The following is a 15,579-nucleotide window of genomic DNA, read 5'->3' as shown; positions in this document are numbered from 1 at the left end:
CTAACCATGTGTATGTGACCAATACAACTTGATTTGGATTTGATTTGATTTGTACAAGAGTACAATAAAGTACATTAAATAAAGTACAATACATAAACATGTCTCATATATGAATGAACATAACCTACGTACTTTTCCATGTATCATTTAGTGAGTTTTCAAATAGTCCGTAAATCATTAAATCAATAAATCACTCCTGATATGAGCTTGGCATGTCCTCGCGCATATATAATAATAACTATAGAACAACCAATAAACAGTACGGTAGTCTTCAGCAGAGAAAACGGAGAACCTTTTACAATGTGATGATAAACATTTGGGCTTGGGAGAGAATCTCAGCGAAAGAACTATGTATGTCAGGTTGTCCCCAGGAACAGGTTCCATATGGGAGAATCCTAGCAACTATAGCACCCACTAGAATGTGCTGAAGACTTTTAAGGGTGTTTTTACAACGTAGACTTTAAACCCAAGTAATAAATATCTACAGTCACAACCACCGGTGGAGATTAGAACACAATAAGCTCATCTTCACGACAGAATTATTTAACAATCTCAAACCCAAGACGTGGTTTATAAAGTTTACAGATGCTGTCAAATATTAATTACTGATAATATAATCATACTTTTCATCACGATGCCATGAAAGCAGATCAGATGATGGATGCTCTAAGCCCCATTGATACCTGGCACTGAACGTGGACAAGATCAGGACAAAGGACCCACGCTAGAACCAGGTATAAATGCGGCTATTGTTTCACAATCATTAAGATTGGAGCAACCTGTACATACTGAAACAGTAACCAGCTTATAGATAGAACACCTTGATCTGAATAGATAAAAAGGTGTGTGTTAGCCTTACAGTAGTGACTAGGTTAGTGACTGAACGGAAAGCAATACTTATTTTTAAAGCTTACTTGACACTACTCAACCCACTGTACAAGTTCTTGCCTCTCCCATCTAGTAAGACTGTACTTCCCCAAGTTATAAAATGAAATATAACTCTTAAAAACAAGTGTTGAATATATCTTATTTGAGATACATAGAAAGTTCTGTTCAGACTCACCCAGCCACTGTAGTCCAATATGTTGAAGAATGAATGCCATGTGTGTGTGTGTGTGTGTGTGTGTGTGTGTGTGTGTGTGTGTGTGTGTGTGTGTGTGTGTGTGTGTGTGTGTGTGTGTGTGTGTGTGTGTGTGTGTGTGTGTGTGTGTGTGTGTGTGTGTGTGTGTGTGTGTGCATGTGTAAAGGGAATGTGTACATACGGTGATAAATGTCTTTACACAATTCCCACAATTAGTAACACAACACTATCAAGCTTACTTCACAGTAACCCACACAGGAACATCAGGGGAAAGCTAGGGCCGTAATCTGCACAAACAACTCATCCCTCACACATGGCCAGAGGCAGATGAGGATATTTTGATTGACTGGGAAAGGAAATATGACACTAAATGTAATATTTCACAAAGCTTTAATTGTACAATAAAATCCAGAAATATTACAAAAATCTCTTCAAAGCCAGCAGAAATGCTTGCAGTCCATATTTAGACATGATTAAAAGAAAAACAACTTTACAATTCTGCTCTTGGTATTGCTAGTACACATTTTTTACAACAGTCTAGTCTGCCTTTTATTGTAGAGTTCATGGCTGAGAACGCAACATTGCCTCATTCATCTCGTAATGACCTTAATAAAAAACAACCAACCAAACCCTTTAAACCAGAGAGGAAAAGCGAAAGGTTTTACTCTGCCCAAAATCTGTCCACAAAAATAAGCCAACGAAGTGAGGAATTTTTGTATCAAATTTGGTCAACAAAAAATGGAATTGATAATTTGCTATGTGAGGCTTATTTGATCGAATAGAAGTTTCATAATGGTTATAGAACGCAAGTTACGCAAAAACAACTTTATATCGGAGTTGTGCCTGTTGTCAGAGATAGATGGACTCATCATGGATATAACTCCTTTTAGCATGGACATTCCCATTGAGGGCTTTCAACATTTTACACTAATCAACTGGGTGGGGATTCCTACGAGTTGGGTTGCCTGGCTACCCAAACTGCTTGCTCCAGCCAAACGCTTACTCCATGCCCGCAGATGTTATTTTCTTCTCTGCAATGAGTCTGGATCTAAGTAACTCCCCGACAATTTCTAGAATGGAAATCCGGTTTAGACCATCTGATTGGTCCCAAAAACCGATGGGTTGGCCCAGAGCCAGAACACACGTGGGTAAAGCGGTGTTTGAAAATTGGTCATTGGCTTTGATACTCCTCTTGCTTAGAGATGATCTAATCGCTGATGAATTTGTTTTGTAAAACACCCCTCATTTTGACATCACCGCAAACAACTTCAATGAGGGCAGTCTCAGACTGGAGTATGTAGCAAATGATAGAGCAGCGGAACAATTCAGTTAGAGTCATCAGGCAATGAGTTTGGAGAAATCAGCTAATGAATGAATAAAAAAATAAATGGCGATAGCTTCAATGGCGCTGCCCATGCTGGTACAGACATTATGATTGCACCGATACTAAGATGAGTCCTCTATCTATCTCTATGGCTTGTTGTTCATACATGTATCTACCCTCTCATTGGCTAGAATGGTCTCACCTGATCTCGCCACCTTCCGCCTGCCTTCCATCTTTGAGGACATGTGTTTCCATTGTTAGATATAATAGACAATCGTTGTTTACACACACTTCAACTCTTCCTGTATGATATCACTTCCTGTGCAGTGGATGGGTCTAGGAGAAAAAGTCTGTGACGGGATTTGGGATGTAGTACCACTCGTTTCTCTTGTTAACTAAGTAGGCCACACATAAAACAGAAGTGTCTCTCCTTCCCTCTTCCAGGTTCAGCCGAGGTCCTCCGATGTCCCTTCCGCCCCTTGGGAGTGCTCATCTCGGGAGGGAGGAAACTGAGTGTTTATAACACAGATCAACTGCGACTGCACGGATGAGCAGGACTTCTGTATTTATGCATTTGTTCTTCCGAAAGCCCTCGACACAAACACAAACAATGGTCCTGTTGTCGAAATGCGCCCAAGGAAAAGGACATGCCTAACTCCTGTTCTACTTCATCCCTATTGATAATATTACACTTGTAAAAGAGAAGGACCTTGACATAGCAGAGAGTTTACAATAATATAAATATATACATCTAAATGAGTTTATTATTCATGGATATAATTAAGACACTTTACGGTTGTTAAAGAGAGATATCAATGATCGCTGCCTCAAATCACCCTCTTAGTCCAACGTTACACTCAGTTGGCTAAGTGTAGCTTCCCCTGTGTTTGAGCTGTAGTCTGGGGAAAATCCATTGTCAGTGTCCCCTGATTTGACCGTGGTCCCTTATGGAAAGTAATGAGTACTGGTTGATCCTCCGTTCACAGAGAACACAGATACACGGTCAGCTCTTCTGCGTTTCTGTGTTAGTTGGAGAGTCCATGGATTGCCTATGGATGAGAGAATTGGATGAATAATGGACAAAATTATGCCTGTCAAACATTCTGATGCGATTGACAATAAAAGAGAATGGAGTGATGAAAATAGTTCTCACTCTATGCTGGTTGTCATAGGTCTCAATCAGGTCCTCTTCCTCAGTGAAAGGCAGTGGCTCCTTGCAGTCCTGCATTAGAGAAAGCTAGGCACAGGCAAAGACAAGATAGCAAGGTTAATACAGTCTTTAGTCAGTTGTTTGAGCATCAATTAAAATCAGAGAATAAACCACAGATTTCCGGTTCACTCACCCCCTCAACCATGGCATCCTGCATGCTCCCATTGGCTGTCTCCAGTTTGATGAAGAGGATGGCATCGTGGACAGAGAGAAAGAGGAGATCTCGTATGACCTCCTCGTCGAAGAAGGCCAAGGCTTCCATTTTCCATACAATTTCATCTGGAGTGTTAGATGCCAGTTAGAGAGACCAATAACAACAGCAAAGAACCCAATGCAGAAGGCAGGGGCTGTCCAGTGCTGAAACAGACTGGCACAGACACCACCAGTTATCAGAATGTGAACCTCCAAGCAGGCCAACAAAACACAACCATTACTATGACATGGACATTTTGATAGTACAATCTGCTTTTAGTTCATTCTAATCCACTTGGCAGCATTGAACAAACATTTTACAGCAGAATTCTTTGTAAGAAAGGGATAGCACTGTCCCGATAACACTGCTTACTATGCTCAAGACTTTAAATAGTGACAAATACTGTATTTTTTCATCCCAAACCGTACCGTCACAGCCTGCGATGTAGACATTGACTCCAATGCGTAGGAACTCTTTAATGACCTGTAGAGGACAGAGGGGGATAGATTAGTGTGACACCATGCCATTTATCTCACAGGGTTAAGCTCTGATATCACTAAACACACAAACTGTCTAAACACACAAGCACATTCCTGCACCCTGAGATTGCTACAGTAAACAAAACAGCCACAGGGCATTATTTAAAGTTGTATTCTGAGGTTGTTGAACCGGAGAAGTTTCACTTCTTTAATAAATTATGTGGAACTCAACGTACGCTGCACCTTGGTCCGTTAATTCTACAAACGACCGTGACAGTTTGACTAATGATTACACCCTAAATCAGCTAGATGCATGCAAGATTGTGCGATGCAGTATTGAATGTGTCATTGTCTGTCACCTTGATAATTCTCATTTTTCTCTCGATCAGTGTTGTAAACTGTCCTGATGGGTACAGAGAAAAGTTTTGTATCATGTAGTAGCCTAAACCTATCGCTGTTACATTGAGCTGGGTGAATGGAAAATGAATGACAATCATCCAACTGTGATAGTAATAAGGCCATGTTCATAAAAAAACAATAGTCCTCCCTCATCTTAAACGTCACCGACCTCCACTGAACCATACAGAGGATATTTGTTCCTTTAGTTGTGTCATTTGTGCATTGTCATGAGCTGGGGCACTGTGTATAAGCTGTGACATGATGCCTCATCATACAGTAGATCACTAGCTCAAATGACGTCAGAAAGATGACTCACTATAACACTGTAGTAAGGGATCTTTTGTCTTTGAATGAACTGTAGTCTGTAAAATCTATTCTATAGAATATCATATGGATGGTACCAGTAGTAGAGTTCGACCTACCAGTCTGAGGGACTTGACGGCCACCACGTCTAGGAAGGAAACGGCTGAAAAGTCCAATACTAGGCTGTGGATCTGGACCTTAGGTACCGACACCCTGACTGGTAGCTCCATGGCCCAATCCACACGGACCTCCACCTCTGGCACAGGCCAATCCCCGTCCTCCACCTGCCCGGACTCCCGCCCACTGTCCCGCTCGCTCTCGAAACCCTTGTTGTCGACACCCAGGAAGACCTCGGATACCACCTCCCCGGTCTGGGGGAACGGATGTTCAACCAATCAATCAACCAATCAATCAATCAATCAGTCAAATGTAGTTCCACAACCAATCATAAAATCCTAACTGGTTACCAGGTACTGGAGCTCACATTACAGAGCAAAACTAAATGAGTGTAAAGGATTGAAAGGAGACTGAAGATGGAAATTCCCTGTTTCAAAAGATTCTGAGCTGAACAGATGAATGTTATCAATAATCAGACTGTATCGTACCTCTGTCGCCCTCAGTTTCCCTTTCTTTATGAGTTTGTGAATCTTCTTGAGGGCCTTATTCCTCTTCTTGAACACTCTGACAGAGTCAAACCCCACCTGCATGTCAAAGGTCAAATGCACAACAAACTTCCATCTTGCCTGCTTGTAGAATGATAAGGCCTATCCACAATCTATACAATGTCAAGGGGAAATATAATGAGCTCAATCACCGTGGCTCTCAATCGCTCTTTGAAGTAGTCAATGTTGGCAAAGTAGATGGGAGCATTGCATTTAAAAATCTTAATTCCGGGAACTTCTGCAATCTGAAAGAGGAAGGCCTAATTATTGCATTTATTTCTGGCATCCATTTCTGGTATATATTAATTAGAGTTCAAACATATCAGATGTCTTACATTCTTGTAGTCTTTCATGTTCCTGTATATGTTTGTGCCGGGTATGTTTCCAAGTGTAGAGCATGCAGGACTATGAATGAAGAGGAAAATATATTTTTTATAAATAAAATATATTTTTCTTAGTGCCATCCTCATCATTTCTATTTTGTAGACAGACAATATAAATAATGACAGTTTAAACTAGGACACATCAAGCATATGGATCCTATAATGTTTTTGTAGTTATTTTTAATGCTTATTTGTTTTATGTTATACATCAGTGGGTTTGGGAAAGGTGATATTTCTAATGACAAGAGCTGAAGACTTCAAAGCCATCCTAATAGCCTTTGATTACAGAAAAGGCCTGCTCAGTGTTACTCATAGTCTCGCCGACTGATGTTTATAGACTCTTATCTACACAGCGGTGAAGAGCACGTGGTCAAACACGCGAGCCAGGGAAATCTTTTGATCTTGTACACAACAATATCTACATCAAAATATGACATCTAAACTAGGCCTTCACAGAATGCATCTAGTATGTGATTGGTACTATGTAGTGTGTTACGTGCTATAGGTGTTATGTGTCACTCACAACTGTGTCCTGACCACCACAGTTCCCATCTCAAACACCAGGCCAGCCAGCAGTCCCACGTCCAGTCCCAACACCACAGAAGCCAGGCAGGTCGCCAGCCAGATGAACTGGGAAAAGAACAAGTTTCAGCTTTAACTTTTGATGAGATCCAGCAGAGAAAGTCTGAGTACAATTGTTACATTGAAGTGAAATAGAGTGGATTGGGTGACATCAATACACTCTAAGGTATCTTTCCTGCCAGTGATTACATGAAAAGTTATTCCATGTACACCAAGTACTACAGTACTTCAGGGGATTGAATGTGGACGGTGCTCTACAGTGTTACTCACACAGTCTGCTCTGTTCTGTCTCCACAGTGTGGGCACCTCTGTCACCTGCATGAACATTCCCTTCAGGTTGGCGATGACGATGGCTGCCAGCACTGACTGTGGGACCAATACAGAGCTGGATCAGTTGTGTTAGTCTACATCAATCCCATTTCACACTCTGCATTATCATTGAGCCCTTTCCTCACCTTCTGCAGGGGTTCCAAGAGGTGCCCCAGAGCCAGGATCACAATCATTACCATCACAGCTGAGATTATACCAGCCATCTGTAGGAGTAGTACACACGTTTGTAACGGCACCCTGTTATTGTGTGTGTCTGTGTTTTTCTTACCTATAAGTACTGTATAGTGTACCTGACTCTTGCCACCGGTGCTCTCCTGTACAGCGGTGCGGGACAGTGCAGTGCTTGCCACAAAGCCGGAGAAGCAGCCACAGAACACATTGCTGAACCCGAACGCTATCAGCTCCTAGGTCACACAGGGAGAGAGCCTGGTCAATCTACTGCAAATGATACATGGAGCATCGCACACGTTACAGCTGAGAAACCAGTGTCAATCTGCAAATGTTGTTCTTCAACATACTGTACCTGTGCTCTGCAGTGATGTCATAGAGACTAGGGCCTGATTTAGAAAACATTTGCATTGGTGCTAATTTGCAATATACAAATCCGGATTTGGTAGGGAGTGTTGAGTTACTGTAAACCCATTGAATGAAGCATTTAAGTGATACTTACTATCAAAACCAACACAGTGTTTTAGTGGTGTACTGACTATGTGTGTGTCTGTGTGGAGTGACTCCAAAAAAATAGATTTTGGCCACAATACTCACATTGTTTCAGAGAGACATTAGGAAGGTCATATTAAACTCTTGGTTATAGACACTCTTACATCACAGGTCGACTCCCACAGCGTGAGAGAAATTCTGCTTTGGGAAAGAACATGATTGGCAGGAAGTTTGGAATGTACAACACACACACAAACACACACACACACACACCTGATTGCCATCGATGGTGTAGTCGTGTTTTGCAGCGTATACCTTGGCCACAGAGACGGCCACTGCATAGCCCACTACCGCTGTAGAGAAACTAGAACCCAGAATGTTCCACAGCAGCTCTATGTTGGGGGGCTGAGCTGGAGCAAACCTGTGGGACAAACACCCCACAAGTTACATTGGGAAACATCTTTTTTTACAGTTTTGATATTGTGTTTGATTTAGGAAGTGTACAGTACTCAATTTAACTGAATTTACATTTACATTACATTTACATTTACATTTGTTGAATTTAACTCATATTGTTATTTAAATAGTCTTTCAAATTATGTTTGGTATTGTTGGGAACGTTTCTCCATGCCATTTGTTGATATTATTGTTGGAATCATTTGTTAATACTCTGACGGTAACACTACAAGCCAAGGCAGTCTGGTTTGGATAGCACCTGCTGAATGACTTAGGAGGAGGAGGAGGAGCATACGATTCTAAGTCTGTCAATAAAAAACTCCAGAACATCCTCTGCTTGGGGACAGGAAACAGGAAGTGCCACAGGAAGGGCTCTCACCCCCTGGGGATGCTGTGCACAATGCTGGCGTCGTACCGTGACTCCAGCTCAATGGCGTAGGAGATCCCAGCGGCAACCACGGTCTGGGAGAGAGGGGGGTGGATTGGGGTGGAGATAGAGACAGTTGGACACAGGAGAGGTGAGAGATGATGAGTTACTGTCAGGCTAGTGGGTGTAGCTGGTGTAGAAAGTCAGGCGCAGGAGAGCAGAGATGAGTGAAACAACACACTTTACTCGACAGCACAAAGTAAAACAATTTACGAAGTGAAAAAGAACGGTTGCCACAAAACATGGGTGATAAACAGCACCCGGTACAAACCAGCCGGAACATTCCGACCTGAACAAAGAACAATCACACACAAAGACATGGGGGAAACAGAGGGTTAAATACATGACCAGTAATTGGGAAATGAAAACCAGGTGTGTGGAAAAACGAGACAAAACAAATGGAAAATGACAAATGGATCGGCGATGGCTAGAAGACCGGTGACGTCGACCGCCGATCACCACCCGAACAAGGAGAGGCATCAACTTCGGCCGAAGTCATGACAGTTACTGTACACTTAAACATGTATCACACATGTAACACACACATATGGGACACAGTAGATCCATATACAGTCATTTCATCTTTAGGTTATAGTTATTTTATCACTTAGGATGATGTAACTTGGTGGAGAAGTTCTAAAATCACCCTATTAATAGTAGCCCATGATATCCTCAGAATATATCCGTAAACCCTATACACGTTTGGATATTCTGCATTTCATAGAATCTCAAACACGGATCATTTCACAACAGTAAAATATTGACCGTGAGCCATTCCATTTCCTACCACAATCACTTCGATGGGGATGGGGACGGGAATCTTGTGCCGGAATTTGGTGTTGACCTCTTTTACAGCCATGACGATGACAATGGTGAGCAGCCCGGCCACCAGGTCAGCTATGTTGGTTTGTCTGATGTTGGTAAACACATCGATGAGCATCTAAACAGAAGAATTGGTCATGTTTGGTGATCTTTATGTCTGACTCTATCCCTGAGATGTGCATTTTGTTTAATGCAAAGCAGGCCATCAAATGAATCTAGTTGGATAGAATGACCACTAAATAGAAAGCTCTTTTGTTGTTATTTTGTCAATAACCATGTGTTATTTGATGGAAAGAATATTCTAGGCTGTTTAAAAAATATAATTTTTTCATTAATTCTCCGACACTAACAGCCTATCAAAAGGGATCTAGACAGATGTCCTTCTACAGTGTGTTTTAGAGTATTAGACCCTCACGTAGAGGATGGAGAAGCAGCCGCTGTGGTTGTTAGTGGGGACGGAGAGGACTATCTTCAGCTGGGAGATGAGGACGTGGAAGGCAGCAGCTGTGGTGAAGCCGCCCACCAGGGGGTCTGACAGGTAACGGACCAGGAAGCCCACCTGGAGCAGCCCCATTACCACCTGTATGGGGAGGAACACCTGGTCACCATGGAGATACAGTAGACCACATGACTTGACCAACATAAACTCTGGATCCAAGTTAAAGGCTATCAGGCCCCAGAGTTGTTCCTCAAGACCTTATATTAATATGAACAGAATGATATCAGATCATTGTGGGACATCAATGTCTTCCTCTTTGCACTGAATCTTTAACTCAATAATTACCTGGAACAGCCCGACCAGCACAGTCATGGAGGATGCCACCATGATCCTCTGGGCCTCCATGGTCTCCACGTCCACCACAATCCCATCAGCCTTTGTTCCATTCACAGCGGTGCCATTCCCAGGAAGCAGGAAGTGGTCATCGGGGGCGAGGGTCAACACGACAGAGCCTACCATTAGACAGGTGACAGGGAAGGGACCTGAGGGGTGGAGAACAGGCAAGGGAGACACCTGATAAGTGCACACGCAATTGATGCCAACTTTGTAAATGCATTGTTACATATACGACTTGATAAGTCTCTGCCTCATTCATTAAACGTCCAATCACAGGAGATGGATGAGTTCATTAGTCATTGGTCAATGGTCAGTCCAGGTGTCTGTCAGGTGAAGGGGCGGGCCCTACCTACAGAGATGTGTCTGGAGGTGCCCAGCAGGAAGTAGGTGAGGATGGGGAAGAAGGCAGAGTAGAGTCCATAGACTGGAGCCACGGACACAAGCAGGGCATAGGCCAGGCCTGAGAGACACAAGGAAATAAACCCCAGGAAATGAGCAGTGTTAGTGTTCTCACGTCTGTATGAGAATTGACGAGGGGCAACTGCAGCCTGACATGTTTACTCTGTCAAGATTGATGACTCTCAGTTTCAACAGCATGTTACTTCAAAGAGCACTAAACAAAACTGTCTAAGCATGAAATGGTTCAAAGCAGCTTGCCATGGGTGATTACAGTAGCGAGGAAAGAACGCCATTTGGTCCCACTGGATAATCAAAAAGTTGCTATTTGTGGAATCTACACTTCGACTACAGTCGGTTTAGAGAAAACTGGAACACACCTTGTAAACTGCACACCAGACCAGTGCTAACACCAGAGATGACATCACTGGGAAGCCACTCTCTTATTGGGTATCTGGAGAGCCAGTCAATGACAGGAAAGACTCCTTTCACAACCTTCAGGGCCTGCCTACCTGAGCAGCTGCATTGGAAAAAACACATATTTAATGTCAAACATTATTACAGTCAGCATAGATACAGACACAGACACAGACACAGACACAGACAGAGACAGACAGACAGACAGACAGACAGACAGACAGACAGACAGACAGACAGACAGACAGACAGACAGACAGACAGACAGACAGACAGACAGACAGACAGACAGACAGACAGACAGACAGACTTCTCACAGACCAAACTTTGCCTGTCTTCCTTTCAGTAAGACTACTAAAACCCTGTCCAAACTGACCCACAGGTGCGGCTGAGTCTGTCCCTCAGGGTCCTCTCCTCCCGGGCCTGCCTCTCGTTGTCCTCCTCAAACGTGGGGTTGGAGTAGATGGGTCTGGACACGGTGTATGGGTACAGGTTCTCTGGAGGGAGGGCATCCATACCGCTCCGACTGCTGAGGAGACAGACATGACGGAGATGTTTACATGGAACACAACCAGTGAGCACCAGTGCCTTCCCTTATGAAGTGTAAACATCTTGAGTTTGAAAGAGTTTCTGAAGATTTGCATGACAGAGAGATATAGATTTGCGTGACAGAGAGATATACAATGGGATAGAGCTGGTCTTTTTAAAAATGTAACAATCTTCATTAGGAGCTGTCATTTTTATTGTGAGTAACTGCAGTTTCATCAGATTTTTTTCTTCAGTTTTGTCCTCCGTTATGTGAGTGATCTTACGGTCCCATTCAATCAAACCTGGCACTTCCAGGGTATTGAGAAAGCCTGTTTGAATGTATATGCTGTTCTCACTTTTATTTCTCTCTGCTTGTCACCATATATTTTGGGGAATGGCACACATAGTCAGCCAGTGAAACGTTTGCTTTATCTTATCAAGTGTGAATTATAATGACACAATTGTTTGGTAACAATTAAACAAAGTAGGGACCTGATATAGCGACTGCAGCAAAAACAGTTGACAGATCTAGCTGGGGATCCTCCTCCATGTTTTTCTCTAAGAGGCCATTTGATTTGTGTCTTTCCAAAAGAGTCAATAGAATATAATTCATTACATGATATCTGAGGTCTGAGCTTATTGCCACTATTACTCTAAGGTCAAAGGTCTGTGACCTCAGCAAATACACCAACAGGACAGTCACGTTAGGCTATAGTATCCATGATCCAAAATTAGCACATCTTGTCATGTTATTCAGGTTCTTTGAGAGGAACCTCATACATGGTGTCTTTGATTGCTCCAGAGTGTTACAATTGGACAGTTAGACAAAGTTTTGGTCATAAGATCTCTCTCTGTGTTTTTGAGCCAGAAGTACTGCGTGTTTCAGCATCGCACCATAGCCAAGAGCATCCTTAGCTTGATCTCACCCCAAAGCTGTCACTAAGGAACAGGGTTACCAACGACATAGCTGTGCCAGGCTAAGAATACATCCAAAACACCAGAGTAAAATCTGGGGAAAGCTAACACCAGATTATTAAATATATTTTTTAAAGCGCATGTTAGTCTGCAAGTGAATAAGTTACACTTCTATGACATAGGAAAACACTGGATGGCTGTGTAGGGGTGGGTCTGATATTCTACACCTAATGTGACACCAGAGGCTTGAGTGAAAGATGGAGTTTGTGTTCAACAAAGAACAAAGTCTCTCTTTCAGTGGATCAGAACAGTGGATCAGAACCAGAGTTCGGGGCTTGTCCCCCAATCAAAACCATTGTAAGTCACTTGGAATAAAAGGATCAGCTAAATGGCATGTATTATTGTAATTGTTATATAAAGGCCACCACCACAGGGCTTTCAAAAGGTGCACTACAGACCAACTTAGATATCCCTCTTTGATAACCTCTATTTTAATTCAGTGTTTCATTTTAGGATATTTTTATTTCTATTACTTTCATCATTTCCTGATAATGTCTGAAGAACTGTGTTCACAATTTGACCATGATCTTTGTCCAGTTCGTTTTGCTGTTGGATGACCACACAGTTAAATAAATATTTACAAATCCATGTGTCACAAATTAAAACATAAAAAAAAATCATTCTACATCTCCAAAATGATTGTGTCATAATCACTTACCGGATCTCCTTGGGTAGTTGTTCTATATTCCAGATTGCTGCTCCTTTTCAAAAGTGGATAGCAAAAGTACATCCCACGAGTTGACCACAAACATTACACATCCTCTTAGGACAAATTCTTCAATGTCATAGCCTCCTTCTCTCTCTCTCTCTCTCTCTCTTTTAGAGTCCCCCATCCCGCTGTGTGTGTGTGTGTGTGTGTGTGTGTGTGTGTTTGCGTGCGTGCGTGTACGTGTGTGTAAGGCTTATATGAGGGTGGGGGTCGGGGGGAGTTGGGGAGCAGAGGGTTAAGGGGTATGTGTGTCCGAGTGTTGCCGGTGAAGGAAGCACAAGGGGGCTATAGAATCTACAGAGCCCCACTTAAAATTCTGCCAAGGTTGGCTGTATGTGTGTGTGTGTGTGTGTGTGTGTGTGTGTGTGTGTGTGTGTGTGTGTGTGTGTGTGTGTGTGTGTGTGTGTGTGTGTGTGTGTGTGTGTGTGTGTGTGTGTGTGTGTGTGTGTGTGTGTGTGTGTGCGTGTGTGTGTGTGTGTGCGTGTGTGTGTGTGTGCGTGTGTGTGTGTGTGTGTGTGGGTGTGTGCATCTATAGTTCATGTTGACCTGTGGAGGTGTGACTGATTACTGAAAGTGGGACTGAATACTGAACGTTATTTGACCCTGTCCTTAGCACAGAATGTTCAGTAAGGTCTCTCACCACTACAATACTAGAACATGAAACAGTGTGTAGACTATGTTACACATACTGATACAATTATCATCACAGTGAACTTGTCTAAGTCATAGAAGTTACTTGCCAAACGCTATGTTCTGATAAGATCAAATGGGTTTGTTTTGTGCGTAGCCCTGCTGTGTGTGTGTGTGTGTGTGTGTGTGTGTGTGTGTGTGTGTGTGTGTGTGTGTGTGTGTGTGTGTGTGTGTGTGTGTGTGTGTGTGTGTGTGTGTGTGTGTGTGTGTGTGTGTGTGTGTGTGTGTGTGTGTGTGTGTGTGTGTGTGTGTGTAAGGTTTATGAGGATGGGGGCTGGGGGAGTTAGGGAGCGGAGGCGTGAGGGAGGTGTGTGTGTTCGAGTGGTACCAGTAGAAGAAGCACAAGGGTTGACTTCTCAGAGCCCCACTGTAGATCGTGTCATGAGTGGCTGTATGTGTGTGTGTGCGCGCGAGTCTATAATTCCTCTTGACAAGTGGAGGTGTGACTGATTACTGAAAGTGGGACTGAATACACTGAGCGTTACTTGACCATGTCCTTGGACAGACTGAACAGTGCTTCTTTACTGACTCAAGGCCTATCATGAAAACAATATAATTAATTTTCCAGTATTGTAGTTGTGACGGACCTTGCTGGACATTCTGTGCTATGCCAAAAAGCTATGATTTGATAAGATCAAATGGGTTTGTTTTGTGCCAAGCCCTGACATGTTACTACAGTCAGCTAGCTATACATCTGAGACCTGACAATATGTGTGTGTGTGTGTGTGTGTGTGTGTGTCTGTGTGTAGAGGGGAGGTTTAAAGATTAATTTGATTATATTTGGCTGGTTGGGTTACCCAGGCAGGTTAAGATGATTCAATATTTAACATCATAACGTTATGACAGAGAGGTGTAGCGGTCAGGAAAGCCCAGGTCTTTTTCATTAACAGCAGCTTATCACTCTTCATTCTCCACAGGGGAGCTGTTGTGTGAGAGACTCGCTAAATCATTCCCAACCCACCCAGCTTGTAGGTCTCTGACTTCTCCTTGCAGACCACCAAGCACTGGAAGGTCTATGATACTCATATTCAAACAGCATGTTTCTAGCCAAAAGGCATACACAGGGCTTAGTTTTAATTATACTGCAATATGCTATGCAGTATGCTCTTATTGTAGCATGTACAGGATAGTACTGCTGTCAAATTTTTCTGTTTGATCAACTGACCTTTGATCTTTAACTCCCTCTAGTGGAGATTTAAAATTCTGGTAAAACAAATTCAGACCGAAAATAACTACACTGATTCGTCTGGCTGGGGCCCCCATTATTCACCTACCTGGATGCTCTGAACACTGAACACTGAGGTGTGAGTTATGATTGTAATGTAATATGTGGTTATCATATTGTTAAATATGTGGCCTAAGGAGGCAAATGAGAATGGCTACGCATGCTTGCTAAGTTAGTCAACAGTCACCAAAAGAAACACAGAAATAGTAGACCTTTCCCAGAAAGACAGATTTAGGGTTAAGAATACTTTTGTATACTTTTTAGCCAGTGGTTATGAAAGTAGTGCTCACGAGCCAAAAGTGGTCGCCAAAAATTGCGTACTACGTCAAATATATGCAGGTACAGTGCCTTCTGAAAGCATTCAGACACTTTGACATTTTCCACAGGTTACAGCCTTATTCTGAAATTGATTAAATCGTTTTCCCCCCTCATCAATCTACACACAATACCCCATAATGACAAAGCAAAAACAGTTTTTTGACATTTTTGATCA

General features: G+C 42.7%; 1 protein-coding gene across 1 annotated transcript; it reads right to left on the bottom strand.

Moving 5' to 3' along the window:
* Nucleotides 1–3,143: 3,143 nt before the first annotated feature.
* Nucleotides 3,144–13,288, bottom strand: LOC139533983 (pendrin-like). Its single transcript, XM_071332555.1, has 21 exons — nucleotides 13,121–13,288; nucleotides 11,336–11,488; nucleotides 10,923–11,062; nucleotides 10,496–10,606; nucleotides 10,096–10,292; nucleotides 9,727–9,891; nucleotides 9,277–9,429; nucleotides 8,442–8,524; nucleotides 7,880–8,027; nucleotides 7,237–7,350; nucleotides 7,072–7,149; nucleotides 6,887–6,982; nucleotides 6,558–6,664; nucleotides 5,987–6,056; nucleotides 5,804–5,896; nucleotides 5,595–5,690; nucleotides 5,109–5,360; nucleotides 4,237–4,291; nucleotides 3,749–3,894; nucleotides 3,559–3,642; nucleotides 3,144–3,454 (listed from the first exon to the last, which is right to left on the bottom strand). The coding sequence occupies exons 2-21, from the start codon at nucleotides 11,473–11,475 to the stop codon at nucleotides 3,431–3,433; spliced, it is 2,352 nt and encodes a 783-aa protein (XP_071188656.1). The 5' UTR covers nucleotides 11,476–11,488; nucleotides 13,121–13,288; the 3' UTR covers nucleotides 3,144–3,430.
* Between the last annotated feature and the right edge of the window lie 2,291 nt (nucleotides 13,289–15,579).

Source organism: Salvelinus alpinus, chromosome 11 (assembly GCF_045679555.1).
Source record: "Salvelinus alpinus chromosome 11, SLU_Salpinus.1, whole genome shotgun sequence".
Taxonomy (NCBI): domain Eukaryota; kingdom Metazoa; phylum Chordata; class Actinopteri; order Salmoniformes; family Salmonidae; genus Salvelinus; species Salvelinus alpinus.
This window is presented reverse-complemented; position numbering and strand designations above follow the sequence as displayed.